The sequence below is a fragment of the Pinus tabuliformis genome, chromosome 6 (genome assembly GCF_031772625.1).
Source record: "Pinus tabuliformis cultivar Carrire ecotype Pingquan chromosome 6, CPIR1, whole genome shotgun sequence".
In the NCBI taxonomy this organism is placed as follows: Eukaryota; Viridiplantae; Streptophyta; class Pinopsida; order Pinales; family Pinaceae; genus Pinus; species Pinus tabuliformis.
In genome coordinates, this window is record NC_142292.1 from 1,272,483,811 (window position 1) to 1,272,505,523 (window position 21,713).

A 21,713-nucleotide genomic window follows, 5' to 3' on the forward strand; every position below is an offset into this window, starting at 1 on the left:
GATATGATCATCAATAAAAATACGACGAAGCGATTGTGATAACGACATATCGGAATATTGGAAAGTAGTCATGTTAGAAATGCCAATATGATTCTTGCGATAGCGGCGATGTGATGGATGACAAGGCTCTTAGGTGGGACCGACTTTGGACCTCAAAAGAAATCGACGATCGGCAATCTTAAGTACACGATGTAATATTCTTGATACGCCGTTATGCGATGAAGAATGGACCCGATAAATTTATTATGAGATTTAATATCATATCGGATCCGAGACATCCGTACTTTTAAAATTATGGCCCTACCATTATTGCGATTGAACGGACGTGATATTTCTTATGAACTTGATTTAAATTTGATATGGGGTCCCGAATTATGTGGACATCACAATATTGGTAAAGTCATTTTATCGAAGAACGTCGATTCAAGATAATGGAAGTATATCAAACTGAAAACCTCTGATATGCGAAATGCGATATAGCATTTTATGAGAGAATGAGTGAGGTAACACATTGGAGGTTTTGCATCAGCAATTGTTATTAGAAAATGCTAAGAGCTACTTCTGATGAAATATTACGATACAAATGGTTGTGATATGGATGATGTGATATCGGAATGAAATAATTGACGAAGATGAGCGGGATGGGAATATTGTGAATATATATTCACTGTAGTATCAACAATATGAAAATCAAGTTGAAATGTTTCTGATATGAATCCTGTGATACTGTTTTAAATTTCAATTGGGTTTTCTAATGAATGAAAAAAAAGTTAAAGAATGCTCAAATTCTAATGAATCACAAATAAAATTTCCCTAAACCTGTTGCAAATTTGAAATGGGTTTGCTGCTTACTTCAAGTTTTGAAAACAAATGAAAACCTGCAAATAAAACAGAACAAGAATAAAAATAAACTAAGGAAAAGAGAAACTAATAATAGATGAAAATGAACTTGTAAATGCATACTTGGAAGGAAATTGTCTATAGATTTTACCTCATGAATCTTCAAGTTGTTCCTTTGATTTATCAAAATTCTGACTTTGTTCAAAATCATCTCATTATTTATTCTAAATTAAAGTGGGCAATCAAGCTGAAGGAAATCAATTATTCATGTTCAAAAAATTTGAAATTCATAGAATCCATTAGAAATGAAAATGAGAATATGCTCCCTTTTGAATTGCAACAACAATTTATTACCTCTGCTCATTCCGAATTAACTAGAGAAAAATTTGTATTGTTGTAGTGACTGTTCAATAATACATTTAGTAAATAAATATGAAGTGTATTGCAACATCAGATAATAAACTAAAGATCAGAATAGGATAAAGCCACTCATTATGAAAGAATATAATTACAGATTTAAATGTGTGCACATAGTAGCATGGACACCCTTAAGGTTATTTTAACCAATTTCGAGGAAAATAACATAAACTTCATGTGATTAATGAGATCATGAAGCTTTGTATCCTCAAAACCTTTAACAAATAAATTTCAGAAGAAAATCTTATAAGGACATCTCGAAATGGAGAAAATTGGCTTTGAGGTGATGGGTGCCAAGTGCGAACTCAATTAAAGTCAAGACATTATTCAAAATAGGCAGAGATATAGTAGAGTAGAGGTATTGTTGCAATAGATTTTGATTTAAAAATGGAAAGCAAGAATAAAAAAGTTTATGATGAGGAAAAAATATTTCACTGAACATGTATGAGAAGGGCTGATTGCTTTGCTTTATTTATATCTGCAGAACTGTTGAAAATAAATTAACTACATAAAACAAACTAACTAAATTAATTCTACTTCTATTCTAACCATATACATGAAAATGACTAGGTATAGTCATATTCCCAATGTAACTATTCTCTCATTTTAATTCCTGCATATATGTACAGTTCAAACATTAGTAATAGAAATACAAATCTAATTAAAGTAAGAAAGCTAAATATGAAATCAGAATTTACAGTTATTGTTATCAACTTATTTACAATCACATTTTTTTGAAATGTCCTTTCTAACTGAATTCCAATTGGATCATAAAGATATGGATGGGTTTCCATTAAGGATTGGAAAATGTTCAAAAGAGGAGATGACAGGCCAGATTGTGGATATGAGCTTTTAAATTCGAAGGCGTAGAAAAAATTGGTAGTGTTATGGGTTAATGTTAAACTATTAACAATCTTCCATGAAGAAAAACTTTCAAAATATTTTTCAAATGAGTTAATGAAAAATAGATGGAAATCTATTAAATACAATGGAAAATTATTAATTGGATTAGATTGTTGGTCAGATTGTGAAAATGCACTCTCTTGTTGACACTGCTTTGAGAAAAAAGACGCAATTGATAAGAGATGAACATCGATTGAAATTGAAATATTAATAGCTTTTGATGTTCATGGTTATAATATGAAATTTTAATTTCCCAATAGGGCAATGCATCAATTGGGCGTTCAATAGTAAAGTGCTCAATATGCCAGTGTAGAGTATCAAAAATCTAAAAAGTAAAATCAGAAATAAAATCTGATTTTAAACAAAATAAGTGAGGAAACAAAAATAAAATAAAATCACTAATGGTACAACTAATATTACAACACAATTGGGATTGTTTTGAAATATTATTATTATTATTATTATTTTTCACACAAGGATTGGCCAGAATAATGGAATTTGAATAATTGCCAATTCTAACTTGTGAATTAAAAAGAGAATTATGATTATGAGTAGGAATGAGAGCTTGATCATGATATGAATCATAAATTGGAATGTTTTCTCGAATGCTGAAATCATAAAGATAATTTGCTGCTCTAGAATGAGGAGTGGTTGGAATAATTTCTAAATTAAAACGTTCCTCACCCTCAGATGTTATTTGAATTTTAACATGAGGATTCTTTTGAAAATAATAGGGATCAACATTCTCAATGTCAGAGTAATTATCATAAACGACTTCACAATATTCTCTAAAATTCCCTTTGATGTCGTCCAATATATCAAAATGAGGAGGAATAAAAATTTCATGTTCATTAAAGGCAAAAGAATGATCAGTAATTGTTTCTCTATCTTGATAAAAACTTATTGGTAATTCATTTAGGTCACCCTCTTTATTTTCTGAAATACCAAGAGGGAAAAATTATCATCACTAAAAATATCAAGATAAAGGGAAAATGTGAATCTGAAATAATGCATTTAAAAATGTCTCTGTTTGAGAACTCTTGTGTGTTTTGTTCGCTATAAATTTTAGATTCTAGATCATTCCTTTGTGTACTCATGCTTTATTGAAGAAGGTTGCTTTGCTGCTATGATTTCAGCGTTTGCTCATCATAGAAAAATTTAGAAATTTGTACAACAGTTTGCATGCTATTATTTACTTTGATTGCTGTTTGTACTTGTTGATTTGCGATCTGATTTTCTAAATTTAATGCAGAGTAATTTTCAGATTTCAAGGCAACTCTTTTTCCAAAATTGCTACTGTTGTCTTCTTGCATTTGGATCAAAATATTTTCCAAGCTTTGTGAGACCACTTCATCATAATTTATTTGCACATCCATATTGAAATTCTCATTTATGTTGGAAGGGGATGAAGCAAAGCTTGAACTACTTTCATATGGATTGGGAATGGGAGGAAGAGAACAAATATGTTCAAACCAATCTAGTGATTCTTCTTCCATAGGTTTATCTTCGACTTTAAATTTTAAACAATTCAAATGAAATTGAATATTAAAATCTCTAACAGACTCATTTTCAAATCTTCGTAGATATTCAATTTCATCACATACCTGTTCATAATCATAGCCGTCAAATTTACAAATGAAAATTGTAACAAATTGATCCCAGCTGTGAATTGAGGCAACTGGAAGAGTTCTACACCAGTTTCTAGCTTTTGTTGCGAATGTGAGAGTAAAAATTATGCATAAAATGCCTTCATCAATTCCTTGAAAAGCATAATTTGAAACATTTTGAATAAATTGAAAGACATGATTAAAAGCAGAAGAATTCCTCTTACCATTAAACTTTACTTGAGACAAGAGTCTTACCACTTCGGGTGAAGTATTGGAAAATGCACGTCCATGGATACAACACCAAATTGGAAGTTTAAAAGGAGCCATCATGATTTAAATAAAACGTTAAAATTGAAAAGACTCCAATAGACAATAAGTTTCAGGCCCTTCTTCTCGCGCGAAGCCTTGAAAATCGCTGCAGCAACATGGGGGATGACCACCCGGTCCGGACCTTAAAGTAGCTCATTTTCCATTTGGAATGGTGGTTCCGACTGGTTCAACTAGGTCTAGTTACCTTATCTCAATCTCCAATGGCTTTAAAATATGACTTCCATTCACCAATGGAGAAGAGACATCAGATTGACCCTCTTGCTGATCAGGCAAGAAAGTGATCCTTAAGCTGATTTGGGGCTCAGCCAAGCCACTACTAAATTTTGCATCTTTGGGAAGATGACTTAAAAGAATGTAGAAATTAATCTATATGCAAACTTATTCTTAGATGCAAACAAAAGAAACCATCTTAATCCTATCTCAATTAGGCAGATATAGATCTAACCCAACCAAGAGCAAGATATTTAAAGTATTGGGATTTAAATATGTCTGGCTTATAATGAATATCAAGCTAATGAAGTAGTTCAATTAACTGACATTATGAATACCGCACACATCCTATTGAGACCTCTTAATTGAAATAATCAATCAACAACACTCAAGAAGAAGTTCTCAGAATGATTTTGATAATTTAATTAGTAACTTGAATTATTAAACAATAATATGTGGAAGAAGTTCACAACATATCACTATTTATTAAACCAATATTAAAAGACAGATTTATGAGTAAATAGTTACTCAAAAATCAGAATTCAGCCCATAAGAGCAGAGATAAATAATAACATAAAATAGAGACAAATTACCCATACCGACAAAAGTGCACAAATATGTAAGTAAATTAACACAATTCTGTTATCATAAAATGAAACCAGCATTTAAAATAATAGTATTCGAAATACCAATTTATTGAATCCATTTCTCTAGCTCCGGTCTCTAATAGTCCTTTACAATGCTTAAGCTTCTGCTTTCAAAAACAGAATTACAATAGTGCAAACTCTTTTCATTATACATAACTCAGAATGTAAAGAAAAAACCTCAATAATCTTCAAATCTGAGATTCCACTTGTCCCACCTACAACTCTAAATCCTTATTACAAAAGTGTTTTTAGAATTCCAGAATTGCAGAGGAGAGAAGCCCCTATTACATTTTGCAATCTGTTATTTATAATATTTGCAAAGGAATTCTTTACAAGAAAGTTTGTTGAAGAAGAGATTTTCTCAATCAATTTTCATCTCCTGAAAATTCCGTTCTTTAATTGCTGGAGCATTATCATTGATTGAGATTCTTCTCTCCATATCTCTTCCACTTTTTTTTCTTTTTTTTTCCCTGCAAAAAGAAATCAAAATAAATTAAGATGCAACCATAAAATCAAAATGTCATTTCTGGCATTAAAACAAATCCAATCAAATGCAATTAAATAAATAATTGAAAAGGAAATCCAAGCTTTCTATTGATTCCTGTGATGATTTAATTGGCCAAGGATATTATTAATGAATGAATCTGCACTTTAGAAGAGGCTTGGGCAAATGAAAATGAAGAAAATAAAACTCAGAAAATTAATTTTGTTTAGAAAATCGGAGCTTGATTTTCTGCCTGTTTTTAGATCCAATAAATGACTAAATCTGTTAGTGAAAATTTCTCCTTGATTTTATCTTTCCAATGAGCCGTCCTGGGCTTCATTTGGCCAAATAAAACTCAATCTATGAGCCTCCAAAGTTGATAAGTCAAATTTGGCATAATTCTGGAAATTCTGTTGCTGGGCTAAAAATCAGAATTTTAATTAAAAGATTTAATCCTAAATTAGACTCTAATTATCTGATAATTAATACTAATTTAATGATTAATTATAAATTAAACTAATTAATTAATAAACTATTTATTAATGAATATTAATCTAACTAACTAATATATAATTAACTATTTACAAACTATTTAATATTAATCTAAATAATAATTTAATTTAATTTAATTACTCTAATATTAAGTTATAACTACCTTCACTCCATTTCCATCATATGTATGAGTGTTAACTCAAAACCATTTCCATAAGTATTATGAAGTCTTTAGTTAATGCTCCAAGCCCTTTGACTTTTAGCCATCGGACATCAGCGATCGGGGGAATGAGGTTATCGGGGACTTAAAAAATGTATCACCATAAAAACTTGCGATGCGATGAGAAATCTCCGATCCGATCATGTAATAATTTTTTTTTAATAAAGACTAGTTTAGTTATAAAATTATCTAAAGCGTATTTTGCTTATCTAAACTACAACCACTTTGACATTCTAGGTTTTCGAGATTAGTAATTTATTTGAAAATTGGAGTAAATTACTGAAATCCCGATGCTTCATGATTTGGCTATATAAGTAAAAAAGAAATGAAAAATGCTAGTAATATCTAATTAGGGCCTAATATTTAAAATAAATGCATTATTGAACTAATTTAATTACAAAAATGGAATATTGTATATTTTACACATTTTTAACCCAAGCGACATAAATGACTAGACTTCAAAGGAGTGCCATTTACAAGCTAGTTGACCAAATGAGGCGAAACAAGTATCAATGGGAAGTTTATAAAAATGGATTTTAACAAAGCAATAAAAAACGAAAGTCTAAAAAATGAAAAATTAACAAAAGCATAGGATAATCAACTTAATAAAAATCCTAAAAGGCGTTTAGCCATTTTTTTTATAAAAAGGGTCCCCATTATTTGAAGTGAACAGGTAAAAAATGGGGGGGGTTGTGTTTTACCACAACAGGTGTTCAAGGAGTTTCAGGTTGGGGAGCATGTGTATTTGTGCATCAAGCCCAAGAAAATATCTTTGAGGATTGATTCATGTGCCAAGTTGGCACCACGGTATTCTGGGCCTTTTGAGATCTTTGAGAGGATTGGACCAATGGCATATTGACTTGCACTGCCTCCAACAGTGAAAGTCCATGATGTTTTCCATATTTCATTGCTTAAGAAGTATATAAAAGATGTTGATCATGTTATTGATTGCTCTGTATTGCAGGTGGAGCAAGAAGGAGAGTTCTAGCTGGAGCTTCAGTGCATATTGAAACATAAACATCTCATCCTCAGGAACAAAGCCATAGAGAAAGCTGAAGAGCAGTGGAAGCACTTTGGGCCTGAAGAAGCTAATGTGAGATGGCAAATTAGATTCGAGCCCTGTATCCTTCATTGTTTGTCGGCTGAGGCAAATCAATTTTGGTTTGATGTTGGTATATGCTTGACATATGTTTTGCTGATGTTTTAATATATGTATATGGATGTAAATACTGCCATCAGCTAAGTTATAAAGCTCCAATAAGCGGTATGTGCGTTATGTTACTATGGTTGTTATATTGTCATGTTGTCATGATGTTTTGCTTTGAGCAGGTCTTTCATTGTAAATATTGCATCGAGCTAAGTTATAAAGCTCCATGGGCAGTATGTTTTCTTTCCAGCGGTTTTGCTGAGATCTTGGTGTGGTTTAACACCGAGGACAGTGTTCCCCAATGGGGAGGGTTTTGTAACAACCTTGGTGAAAATTCCATGTAATAAAAGTTAATAAAGGCAAAATAAGACCACAGTTAAGGGACACTTATTCCAAGTTGAATGTTGGGCAAAGATATCCTAGTGGGCATCACTGGATGTGTGTTTTTGGCTAAGGAAATTGGCAAAGGCATTAAAAGGCAAAAAGACATTTTTGGCACATTTATTTATGAAAATAAAGGAAATTAGGAGAAAAGTAAGGTGAAAGGTCACATGTTGCATGTGAGGAGGAAATTGAAGGAAAATAATGGAAAATGAAGAAAATGGAGGCCTCATTAATAAAAAGGCTTCTGAGGATCAATTGGTAACCTTTTGTTAGTTGAAGTTTGGAGCTCTCTCATTATTCTCTCTCTCTCTCTCACTCTTGGTCACTTAGAGTTTTCTTGGAGCACTCTAGCTTTGGATCAAGGAATGAGAAACAAGCAAAGGGAAATTAAGGAAAACAAGGATGAAGGAAGAAGAGTAGGATCAGGTAAGCTTTAGTAGGAATACTTACAGGTAATCTTTTTCATGTGTAATTTCCTAGCTAGTTTGGACATGCATGGCTTTGCATGTTGGTGTATGGTTCTCTTGCTGTTGGTGGCATAGTTTTGCCGAGTTATGACAATGGTTTTCAACCTAGCCTTGCCTTTTTCCGAATGCCATGGTATGTTGGGATGTTTATCTCGATTTTGAGCTTTAGTTTGCTGGTTGGATTTTGAAATTCACGGCGGAGGTGGTCTCAAGGTTCATTCCCAAAGGCCTAGGAATCCCTTGACTGGTTTTGGCAGGATATACTGTAAAGGCTGACGAAGAAGTCTTGGTTTAGGGCCTAGTGATTCGGGTTTGGATTGTGGTAAAGCCTGAGAGACTGGTCTCAGTTTAGGGCCTAATGATCCAGGATTGGATTGCAGTAAATCCTGAGAGACAAGGAGACAGAAAATTCCTCAAGGATAGTGATGGATTTCAAATGGCATTCCAAGTTCGGTTCGGTTGTGATCAGAGTGGCATTTTTTGTGTGATCATGGTTTGGTGAGGGTGGAGGTGGTTTAACCTCTGGATTCCCTTGGTTGTTCTTGGATTGGTTGTTCTATGAGATCCCACATTCATGCTTGGAATATGGCATGGGGGTGACTAGCTGAAAGAGAGATTTGGTTCAACCATGTCTATGGTCGGGTGGTACGTGGAAGTCCCGAACCTGGTCAGATTTTCCTATGATTAATAAAAGCTAATTTCTCTTACTTTTGCACTGGTTTATATGTGGATTTAATGGCTGTCATATCTTTGATATTTATATGGTTTTATCCTGGTTATAAGCATGGTTAAATGACTTGTTCATGTCATGGTTATTTCATGTATCTACTTGTAATTATTAAATGGATGGATGCAAGACCCAATTGATGATATAATAGTTAAATGGAGAAGGAGGTGATCCTCCTGGTAATGTTTCATAAGTTATTTCGGTCATTTATGCTCTGTCTTGTATCCTAGACCTGTAGGTTGCATTGATGCCAAGTGTTTGACAAAATGTCGGTCTCGGTTGGGAATGCTCAGGCTTAGTCCCGAGGTTGATTTTGATTTTTTTATATTGTCATCATGTCTTTGATGGACATTGAAGGTTATAACAAGTTCTAGGCAGAGGCCAGGATTCTGGGCTAGAAAAGTGGCTCAAATCTCGGGGACGCTGGCACGTCTGTTGGAAAATGTCCATGGATGTTGGCACATAACCCTGTGAGAGCGAATTTGGCTTATGGTCACTGTCTTGCCTATACCATGAGAGCGACCAAGGGTTAAAAGGCTCAAATCATCAGTGGGACTTAGGGACAGGATGTTTGAGTGGCTGATATGTCTCTTGAGGGTGTTGTTGCTGACGTGGATGGGTTTGTCTGATATGTTTCATCGGTTCCATTTCTTTAAGGTCACCAAGGAACTTGAATCCCTTATAGTAGCCTCTCTCGTCACATGTTTACTCCAATTGTCCAGTTGCTTGGGTGGACCTAGGAGGAGGGGGTGTTACACAAATAATATTTTTAGTCCACACCAGGATGACAACATAGGTTAAACACCTACCAAAAGAATATTATAAAATACATTTATAATAGAAGGATAATACAATTTACAATACAAAGACATACAATCTAAAATACAATATACATATAAACATTTACAAAAACAATCTACAATACATAGACATATAATAAATAACTTACGAATGGATGATATTCATATTCGCCTTCAACATGTCCATTGTCTCTACTATGCTTCTTAGTTGATTTTATTAGAATTCTCCTTGGCCTCAAGCCCTTGCAATTTTTACGAGGGCAATAACATCTTCAATCCTCAAAATCCCTTGATGTTGATCCCACGTATCCTTGAGGAATGTTATGTGACATTTTTTTGTCACCAAACTTTGAGTGATGATTTTGTTCAAAAATTAAGCTCAAAATAAGCGTACAACCTTTCAAATCAATCACAACTATGTCAAATTTATACGATGTTATATATATATAGATATATATTTGACATAGTTGCTATATATATAATTTTTATATTATAATCATATATTATTAATATTATTGATATTGATATTAATAATATTATATATAATTATAATATTAATGTTATATTTATTTTAATTAGTTAAACTCAATGTAGAGCAGTCTCATATTATACATTGTTAGCAGAAAAAGCCATCAATGGCAGAATTGAATGTTATGCAACAATTATTTGCTATTTTGTCAGAAATTGGACAACACATTTTCATATTGGATAAAACCTTGGATATCTGATGGTAAAAGAACTCTCGTCAGATATTTAATGATAGGAGGGATTATAGGAAACACATCAACTAATTGACAAAAAAAGACATTCCACCAAATATTTGACCGTTAAAGAACTCTCGTTTGATATTCGACGGATGCCAGGATTTTAGAAAAAAAATAAAAATTAACTTGCCACATTTTTTCCGATTTTATCCATTCTATTGGATTTAGCCGTCGAAATTTCCACCCAAATGTAGTCTTGCAACGTATTAACTTACCATATGAGAGGTTTTTTTGACACCAAGAGGAGCTTGAGATTTTTATTAATTTGCACATCAATTGGTTTGAGGCATGCTTGGATCTACATGTGCCCCTCAACACCAAGGGACAAGTGCGCCCCCCTCCCACTCAAGAGTTTTTGATGGACCATTAGAATTAAGGGATTGGGTAGCTACCCACCCTTACATTTACAACAAGGGTGCTAGGTTCCAATGATGTTCCTTTATTTGCCTGGACATTTGTTTCCTTATTGTTTTGTCTCATGACATGGAATGCATAATATTTCCTCATACATCTCAGTAAAGATTAAATCCCTTTGAGAGTGATAGATAACGTTAGGTCCTTAGGAGAAGATCCTAGATAGATATGCTGAATTATGATGAAAGATCTCATACAATGATCATCATGTTCAGATTAAGAGATTAAGAGAGATGACATGATGGAGACCTTGGAAAAGGGCATATGCCTTTGCTTGATTATTCGAAGCACACCCTAGACCCCAAGAATATGATACTTATACTTGTCCTCTAAGGCAAATAATCACTCCCTCACTCCTACTACTCTTAGAGATGAACTACATCTTTACCAGGCTAGTCATACCTCTATATGTTGTAATCAAATAAGGTGGTGTATATAGGCAATGGTTATTATATGATCGACTTCTCTAGAGGCTATTATCAATGCAATTAATTGATTGCTTTATAATGTATTATAGGTAAATAAATGTTATTATGAAAATTTTAAAATATTATGAATATAATAGAGGCACCATCTGACTCTTCTATGTTTTGCATTTTTTATAGGAATCAAATAATGCATTTTTTTGACAAGATCGTGGTTGTTTTTGTTGTTTAAATGTGTTTTGAATGCTTAAATAGATTCAACACTTTGGAAAACCTTTGTAACACTTGAATTATGAAAATTTCACAACTCAAACTTATAAATCTAATAAATCTTTGCCAAATTTCAAATAAAATTAACCAAAAAATCTACCTCCAAAAAACAAAAAACACAAAAAAATTAACCACAACTATTTTACCATCATAAGAAATAACCTTTTTAATTTTCAATAAGTTAAATCCAACTATATAAAAAATAAATCATATTTTTAGAACTCTTTTTTTCTTCCATATATAATAATATTAAATTAAATCAAATATATTAATTTTTTTTTATTAAGATATATTTTAGTGAAAGGTGTAAAAACAGAAACTTTATTTATTTATCATTTTAATTTTATCATAAAAATGGTCTAATTAAATCAAATACATAAAAACACATGGAAGACCATACAAATTACAATAATTATCCCAATTACTTACTTGTAGGGTAACTATGAGAGCTAATATACGACCCTATTTAGGAGTGAGCATTTGGCCAAAATTTACGCAGTGGTTATCAAGCCGACTTAAGTGGTGCTCCAAAGCTTCAGGCATGTGGAAACGTGTGAAATGAACCTAGAGGGTTGTTTTGGTCCAAAATTTAAATTTGAAGTATGCCATGGACAAACTAATGGCTTGTTTTATCTTGTGTTTGTTGCCTTCATTATTTTTACACCCTGGCTTTCTGTCCAGAGGGTCGAAGCAATGGAAGGGGAAGCAAAATACGACGCTAAAGCTAATTTCACAGGACAAGTAGAAGCAGAGACCTACTACCAGAGAGGTGAAGCAATGGAAGGGGAAACAATATATGATGCTAACGCCGATGTTACAGCACAAGTAGCAGCAGAGACCTACTACTGGCCTGCTCTGGACTTCCATGTCTATCCTCAGAAGCTTTACCATTTTCATCACCAATTCAAGCTGACTTCCAACTCCAACAACAATTTCTTGAAGGCTGTAAAGTGGTAAGCTGCATTTGAGTTATTATTTTTAATTTTAACTGATGAGTGAGAAGTTTACATGTTATTTGTGTCATGTGTTTTTTTCACAATGGTTCCAGCATTGCATTTTTGTTTCTTTCAATAACAAGTCTAGAGCTTCGCAAACTTTTCCGGTCGTCACAGTCCATTTGATTGATACGGGGTACTTGCATTTGGGGGGAACTGTTACGTGTTTGCAGGTCCCCTGATGGTTCTTGCTTTCTAACAAGCAGCGATGACAATACTCTTCGTGTATTTGATATGTAAGTTTACTTTCAACCAGACTCTGTATTTATATTCTTTTTAGAACTTATCATAATTACCGAATGTTGAAGCTCGATTTGCTTCCTTTGTTTACGGTTTTTATGTTAGCTGATGTAAGAGGAAGAAACCATTTTGATTTTCCAAATACCATGGAACATCCTCGCTGTCTTCTTCGTATTGGAAATTTTTTAGGGCAGGCAGAATTTCCAACAAACACACACACCCAAAATTGTTTCAAATATCAATTTAAAATAGATATGTATCAGTGCTATATCGCAGTACAAATGAAGGTTTCTGGCTATTTTGGGTCAACAAGTAGATATCTACGAGACGTCATAGCTTAGTGAAGACACAGCGTTTCTGTTTCTTCATTTTGGAGTTTAGTATAGGTATCTGCAGGATGGTTGCACGACGAGAACCCAGACGTAGACCTGGACGCTCTTGTTGGTTGTATTGGGCATTTCTAAGGTTAGGAAACTGGATTTACTAACTTCTGAACCAGGCATGTGGATGATTGAGCAATAAAAACCTATCTGGAATAGAAAATTTGGATTACAGAGTCACTTCTAGGTGAAGAAAAGACTACACAATATCAAAGCAATTGTCTTGTTCATATAGTTATCTACTATCTTTACATCGAAGATGTAAATTCCAGCATCGTATTGTACGTCTTATTTATTAGTTTTAACCTTTGTGCTGGTGCTATGATAAAGGTACCATGGCAGATCGTGATTTTTAACCTTGGATACCTAACTAAAATGTGGATATATTTATAGGATGTAACATCAATGAAAAATGCAAATAGCTATTTCTGTCAGGGAAATGTAAGTATTTGGAGTGAAAGTGACACGAGGCACAAAGCAAAGGAATCAAAGATAATAAACACATGCTTTTTGTTGCCTTGACCATGTTCACTAATTTCTCCCAAGATTGACATTGATCTGCATCCAGATGCTGAGGATGTGTGGTGTGGAGGACATCCTGAACTTGAGATAGTTCAGGGTTAGAGAACGATTCTGAAATGCAGAAAGTAGATGAGCTAGTAGATTACACACACATTCACAATGAAAACAAATTTGTTGCACATAGCTCTTCCATTAATCATCAAATGTGGAATACATAAGGTACTGCAACCATCAAGGTTTGTGAAATTGAGAACTCTCGTATTCCAGAGTTCTGAGAAGCACTGTGAGGCAGAATCCTGCATGTTAGATAACTAAGTTATATAAGAGAGACACAAAATGTATGTATTTTTATTTATACAAGAGCACCAAGATTCAGTTATAGAAATGCTAGGGTTTCTATAATGGTCTCAGATATCTGTTTGCATTTCTGGGATTGCTGGCATTATTGGTTGTGGTTGTTAGATTTCCTGCAAACCTAGCACACAGTACTTAATTACTGGCAGAAAACTGATCTGTTGAATAGATACACAGCTAGGTTCCTAGCACAAATTCAGCCGAAACAAATTTAAATAATCGATCTCATAAAACAACACACACAGATTTTGCTCAACAAGTTTTTCATTAAAGCCTATGTTCCACGGGGACCCGTCCCCACCAAAAAATCTCTCGTACCCGACGTTCTGGCATACCGGGGACTTTTACAGGGGTTGGGAATGTCCCCAATTTTTGGGGACTTCATTGGGGACTTGGGGACTTCCAAGTCATTCCCAATCCGTCCCGGACAAATTTTGGGGACTTTTCGAGTACCATTCCACCGTCCCCAAGGAAAAAGTGGTATGTCTGACCCGATTTTGACTGGGTTTACTTTGCTGTTTGGATAGCTTTCCCTCAAACAATGAAGGTTGTATGGATGTTTATTTTTGAATGTAACCTCCTGTGTGAAGTAAAGGCTGCCAACAATGACTCATTTCAGCACATTTCCTCTTAAGACTGATGTTTCCAAAACTGTTCTTTACACTTACTTTGTCCAAGAATAATAAACCAGGATTCAAGACTAATTTACATCTTAGATTGATGTAAAGAAACCACACTATGTTTAAGGCTCTAACACACTTTGCAACTTTGCTAACTATGCCAAGGAAGTTGAATTTGTTTAACTTGGCCATATTAGTAGCAGTGATTGTAAGAAATGCCCTTTTTGCTTTCACAGGATTAGGAAAATATCTAGTGTGGTTGACTAGTCAAACTTGGCTTTTATTTGACAAATCTAACAACATAGAGGTCAATTTAGGTGTTGAGATTGGAAATATTAGGAATTTGAGCCAAGGTATGATTTTGACAAAATTAGCATGCTTGCCAACTAGGATAGTAAGTTGAATTAGTTTACATGCAAGAATGTCAACCAAGAATAGTAAAGCTGAATCTGCTTTTGGATTTGACCAAAAATAACAAACAAGACAACTAGCTCTAGTAATTCAACCTAGGTTTTTGATTTGACATTTATGGCAAGACAAATTAGGCCATTGAAAGGTCAAACTAGCAAGAGTTAGTGTTTTAGCGCTAGGTCATTTGGACCGTCATATAGATGGATACCCTCCAACTAACTATCATGTGTCACACTAGGAGAACAATTCACTTACTCAACACTGCTCTTGACTCAACATCCTTGAACTAAAAACTTCAACTTGAATTTGAGATTTGAGATTATGTATTTGGTTTTGTAATTATTAACATGAATTTCAAATTTCTTAGCTAGTTCAATAATTATAATTTTATTGCAATGATGTATTTATTATTTATTATTTATCTTTATGCACATGGTGAATTTAAAATAATAATAATAATAATATTTATTATATATATGTATATATATTATTGTCGTCCCCAACATGCCGTCCCTTGGAAAATTTGGGGGTGTGCTCTAGCCGTACCGGAAACTTGTCCCCCCATCCCCGAAGGCAGTGCAACATAGATTAACACAAAATCCAAACTTACGTGGGCTACTGTCCTAGAATAATGGCCCCACTGAGAAAATATAGAATACAAATAACTTGGATTTGATCTAACAGATCTGCCCTAGATCGGTGCTCGATCTTCTTTGCAGATCTGGATCTAAAACCTCTCTGTACTCTCTCAGACACAACACACTGCTCACTGAGATGCCTCTCTTAATCTTGTGCTACTATTGTGTGTCTTTCTACTCTCCTCAACCTTGCTTTTAGAACTTTACTTTGAGTTAAACCCCTAACCCTAATCTCAAAGTGATTAACAACCAAGATTAGATCTCGCCTCACTTGAGGTCAATGACTAAGATTAAAACAAAATTACTAAAGTAAATTGTTTTACTTTTCCTAAGTTTCGTTTAGCTCAATAAGTCAACATACTAATATGTGTTTTTTCCTAAGTTAGACTTAGGCTAAGTTACATTAGCATCTTGCTCACACTTGAGCAAGTGTTCTAAGGAGAATGTGGGCAACTTTTGCATGCCTAGACACAAGGCTTGTGCAGAAGTACCTGCACAAGCTACAAAAATCAATACTCCCTCTTAGCAAAGGAGGTACTTTTGGAAGAAACTCCTCCACCTCGATTTGTCACCAATCTCACCACATCATTTGCTGCTGTAGCCACTCCCTCTGAATTGGAAGGCTTCTCTACTACCTATTTTGGAATCTGCAATAAAGACTTGTTTCTCCCAACCATGCTCCTAGGAGACTTAATTTCCTTCGAGCCTCCATCAATATTAGCTCATACCTACTGGTTCTAACAGATCTGAAAGAGGCCTCGTGCCCTTCTTCTATATTAAAAAACTGAGTCCTCGATCTGAACTCAATCTTCAAAGCCTCCTTCTCATTCTTTGTCACTAACATTGATCCTTGATCCTGAATCCCCTTGGATCTAACCACAGGTTGGCCCTATAGGCTGCACAACTTACCCTTCCTGACAATGAGCCTTACTGCCGTGTCTTGGGTAGTTCCCTCTGAACATATGAATACTTGTCCTTTTTGGAACACAACATCACACACTTAGTCTTCCAAAGTTGAGATTGAGAGGTCTTCAACTTTGGGACATATAACACCTTTATTACCTTCAAAGATCTTCCTAATTCTAGCTAGAATAACACTATTCCAACCCCTTTCACTACATATTTGGTACTCATACCAACTTTCACACACATGTTTGAATATGTCTTCGAAATACTAAGGAACACTTCCCTCATTCCCATCATATGGTGAGATGCTCCACTATGCACGAACCATGCATCATTGTCCACAAATTGAGCACTTCTAGCACTAGTGCTAGAAAGACAAATAGCCACCAATGAGAACTCTTCCTAAATTTTGCTGCAAACTTGTCAATCTTTGCTGATGCTGCAACTTGTGTTTTCCATTTGTTTTTCTTTTTGTTTGGAAATTGGATTGCATAATGTCCTAGCTTGTGACATGCAAAGCACTTGACTTTGCTCATGTCCTTCTTCTTCCCATCATGAGAGGATCCTTCCTCTCCTTTGTTTAGTTTGGCAACCCTCTTTCCCTTTCTTGCATGACTTGAAAGAGCAACGTTTCACTCATCCCCTTTACCTTTTACCTTGTGCCACGTAGAGCCTCCTCCTGGGTGAAGTCATCCCACAACCTATCCCAGGTTGGGAGATTCTCTTGTGCCACGACTCCCTTAATGAAGGTACCCCAACACTTTATGAACTTGTTCAGAGCTGTCCTTACCAGTTTTGAGTCTAACACTTTCTCCCCTACTGCAACAAGTTCATCTCGTACTTGAGATATTTGGGTGAGATAAGAATAAATTGTCTTAGTCTTGGACATCTTGGTGCTCTTGAGTTTCTCTCTTAACACCATTTTTTGGTTCTAGTTGTCACTTTGGTATAGCTTGGTCAATGCCTCCCATATTTCTTTAGCGGTTTTCTTTTTGAACACATGAGGAACAATGTGATCCTTCACTCTGTTTAGGATAATCCTCTTGGCTTTCACGTCCTTGTTCTTATGGCGACCAGAAGTGTCGCATCGGTAGGAGTCTAAGTTTGATCTGCCAACTTCCAGATCTCATTCTCCTCTAACACCAACACAATTCTCTCCTTCTAGATACTGTAGTTAGACAACCCATCCAAACGATCTTCAAACCTGAGATTGGTAGCCATCTTTGTCCAACTAATTAAACCCTGCCAAAAACAACTTTTATTTGATGAAGAAGAAGGAGACTCTCATCTACCACTTTGCATCCCAGCCTGAGCTCCGACACCTAGTCTCTCTGGCCACCTGTTAGCTCATGTCACTGGCCGAATCTTCTTGTAGGGAGATGAGATGTGCTTGCATTACTGTAGTCCAATAGCCCGTCAACCGTGTCTGTCATACCCCATCTTGCGTTTGCTGCGTTCCATCTTAGGATCTGGCTCAACCTTGTTGTGGCTGCCTCTACTTTAGCTCACTTATGAACTTTGTTGGTCGTTGTTCGACGATACACACTCTGGCGTCTCTTCCTTCGTGGTTTGATGACTCTTAACTCCTTGATGGTGACTAGCCATAGCTTTGTCCTGTCGCGTTTGTGCTCCTTGATTGCGACCCAAACCTTTGTGCAGCCTGAGCTCTCTCTTCCCATGGGCTAAACAACTATCATGTTTTTATACACTAGCGACTAGCTATTTTGTGATGTTTGCAGGTTGCTTCCTAGACCCCTCAACCTATCTCACTGTCGATTGGGTTCCACAGAATTTGTGTGTAGGTCTGATCAGTTAGCTATCTGTTAGTTTTTCGCCGCCGATTCTACCACCGCCATTGTGATTTTTCTGGCCCCCCACGCACTGCAACTGTTTATTGTAGCTGCTAACTCTTGAGCTTGTCGCTTCGTTGCAACCCTCACCCTAGTGCTGCCTGTTGCCTCAACGCCTAGGTGGTCTGGCAGCTACCTGCTGCCTCGACGCCTAGGTGGTCTGGCAGCTACCTGCTGCCTCGACGATAGGGTGGTTTGGCGGCATGCTGTCGGCCACCAATTGGTTCGATTTGCATTTTTTAAAATTTTATTATGATTATTATTATTAAATTTGACTTTAAAAAAATTAGCTCCTTTGTTTTTGTTTAAAAATAATTTCTTCAACCAAATTGTACGGTTGATTTCTTTTCCCTTAATTTTTTTTCTCGTCTTTGTATGATCGCGGTTAGATCTGGCCCTTGGCGATCCAATACGAACTGGCATCTATAATTTTGAGATTGGTTTAGAGTTTGCGCTCTGATATTGTGTTAGATTTCCTATGAACCAATGTTGTGAAAATCGTGATCGGGATTAAATCGGCGCAGGGAACAAATCGGAAAAAATCGGAATTATCGGGAAAAAATCGTTTGGTACAAAAATATTCATTTTTTTTTCAATTTTTTTAATATCTAAACCATCTACAACATAAAATAAATACATTGACACATAAATATGATAAAAAAACTAACATATAAGATGTTTAATATCAATTCTAGCGCTAAAATCACACATAACATTGAATCATGTCCTGAATAGTAAGTCCTGACTCCTGAGTCCCAACTCAGCCTCAAAATATCAACAAAAAATATGATAATGTATCTCATCATGTCATAATGTCATATACAATAAAATGAAAGTCTAATCCTATTGATTTCCTCTGCCCCTCTTGCGAGAAAATGCCACAGCTTTCCCTTTCCCTCTAGATGTAGATGCTGGTGCCTGTGCTGGTGGAGATGGCAGTGGAGTCTGATGTGCTCTAGAAGCTGAAGAACTAGAAGTAGGAGCTATAGGAGGTAGACCACATCCTCTACTGGTGGCAGGGGTAGCCCGGGCAGGTGGTGTCACCTGGAAACATTACAATCTCCCAATCCTGAAATCCTGAAAAACTGATAAGTCTCCTGGATTTTAAATGAAATCTAAAATTCTACTTTCTCCATATGAAATCCAATGAGGCTAGAACCACTCTCAAACATCCTGAGTCATTACATGGTAATGTTAAAAATTTAAGTAAAAGGATGAAAATGAAGATTAAGGAGAATGTCACTTTTACTTTAAGAATTTAACATTACCATGAATAGCATATCCATACTAGGGCCTAGACTTGATCATTAAGTTGCCCCACTCAAAAATTATTTGTTTCTTTCAAAAACAAATTGCATGAAAAAACCCAAAAAACGTTATAAAACTATGCTGTCGCGACCCCCGGCGATTTTTTAAGTTCTTATTGCGATTTTTTATTTTATTTATTTTTATTTTTTATTTTATTTATTTTATTTTTTATTTTTATTTATTTATTTTATTTTATTTATTTATTTTTTATTTATTTATTTTTATTTTTCGTTTTTATCGCTATTTTTTCAATAAAAAACGGCAAAAAAAAATCCGCGATTTTTTCGTTTAATTATCGCGATTTTATCGGCAGAGGGAAAAAATCGCGATTTTATCGTTTTATCGTGATTTTCACAACACTGCTATGAACCTCGCACCTTGTACTTAATTCCTAGCAAAAAGGTGATCTATTGAATAAATACACGGCTAGGTTCCTAACACAAATTCAATAGAAGCAAATTTAAATAACCATTCTCATAAAACAACACAGATTCTTCCCAACAAGTTTTTCATTAAAACAAAATCCAAACTTATGTGAGCTCTCATCCTGGGATAATGGCCCAACTAAGAAAATACAAAATATAAATATCCTGGATTTGATCCAGTATATCTGCCCTAGATCAATACTCGATCTTCTCTGTAGATCTAGATCTATAGCCTCTCTGCACTCCCTCAGACCCAACACACTATTCATTGAGATTCCTCTCTTAATCTTGTGCTGCTATTGTCTTTCTTACTCCTCTCGTCAATCTTGCTTTTATAACTTTACATCAAGTTAAATCCCTAACCCTAGCCCTAATCTCAAAGTGATTAACAACCAAGATTAGATCTCGCCTCACTTGAGATCAACGACTAAGATTAAAACAAAATCATTGAAGTAAATTACTTTGCTTTTCCTAAGTTTCTTTTAGCTCAATAAGCCCACATACTCATAGGTGTATTTTCCTAAGCTAGACTTAGCCTAAGTTACATTAGCATCTTGCTCACACATGAGCAAGTGTTTTAAGGAGAATGTGGGCGACTTTTGCGCACTTAGACATGAGGCTTGTACATAAGTACTTGACTGAGCTACAAAAATCAACATGGGTTTGCACAAGTAGTGCTAAATGGTCATGTGTGTTGGGGCTGTTGAGGTGTGCATATGCAGGTTACCAAGTGGTGTGTTTGCAAGTTGCTGAAATGTGCATGCACAATTTGAAGCTAGCATGCGTAGTTGGAACTTGATGTGCAATTTGTTATCAAGGTCGTATGGTTGTGTATGGATGCTTCCTCTCAATCTTATGTGTTAGTCGCAGAGACCTTGCCCCTCAACCCTATGTGTTAACTTGTGTGTTAGCCATAGGGATGTTGCCCCTTGAACCCCATAGGGGGGTGCTGTGTGCCCCATTCTTGAGCTAGTGCACAACCATCTATGCCTACATTGAGATCAACTATAATGCATGAAACCTAAGAAAAAACATTTAAAGGAGGCGTAAAACACATCTTACCATGTTTATTTCTTGCTAGTTCAAATTCTCGTGTATTCAATGCATGTAATATAGCAATGGCTTTATCTTGCATAAAATAACCACACTTATAAGGAAATGGATAAAGTGTGGCACATATCCATATGGAGTGTGTTGCAAGTAATTTGTGATATACACTAGGTTAGATAGTATAATAACATAAAAGATAATTTAATCTTAAGTTGATCTTTTGCTTTAATAACATATAAATATAAATAATAACTTAGTTGGCTTATCACCAAAAGACATTATGATTTATATGCTCCTCTTTCAAATTATATTTATATGATCACACATCCTTTGTATCAATCATCTCATTCATTATCAATCTACTAAATATATTTCTATTGAAATATTTTTCTGTCATGCATAATTTGTAGTTCTCTCTTCTATGTGGTATTAGAGCCACATTTCGAGCCAATGCTCTTCACCATCT

The 21,713-nt window shown here is 35.0% G+C and overlaps 1 protein-coding gene across 5 annotated transcripts in view; it reads left to right on the plus strand.

Annotated features, from left to right (window-relative positions):
- The first annotated feature begins 11,966 nt into the window (after positions 1-11,966).
- The window catches only part of LOC149263294 (Transducin/WD40 repeat-like superfamily protein), a 403,412-nt gene continuing 393,665 nt past the window's right edge, over positions 11,967-21,713 (plus strand). For 4 of the 5 annotated variants that reach the window (XM_089426049.1, XM_089426052.1, XM_089426054.1 and 1 more), the window contains exons 1-3: positions 12,023-12,148; positions 12,230-12,501; positions 12,717-12,779. In XM_089426049.1, the coding sequence (XP_089282175.1) occupies positions 12,107-12,148; positions 12,230-12,501; positions 12,717-12,779 (377 nt within the window). In that variant the 5' untranslated portion in view covers positions 12,023-12,106. Of the gene's footprint in view, positions 12,149-12,229; positions 12,502-12,716; positions 12,780-21,713 lie in introns of all 5 variants that reach the window. The other variant, XM_089426056.1, reaches the window with a different exon arrangement.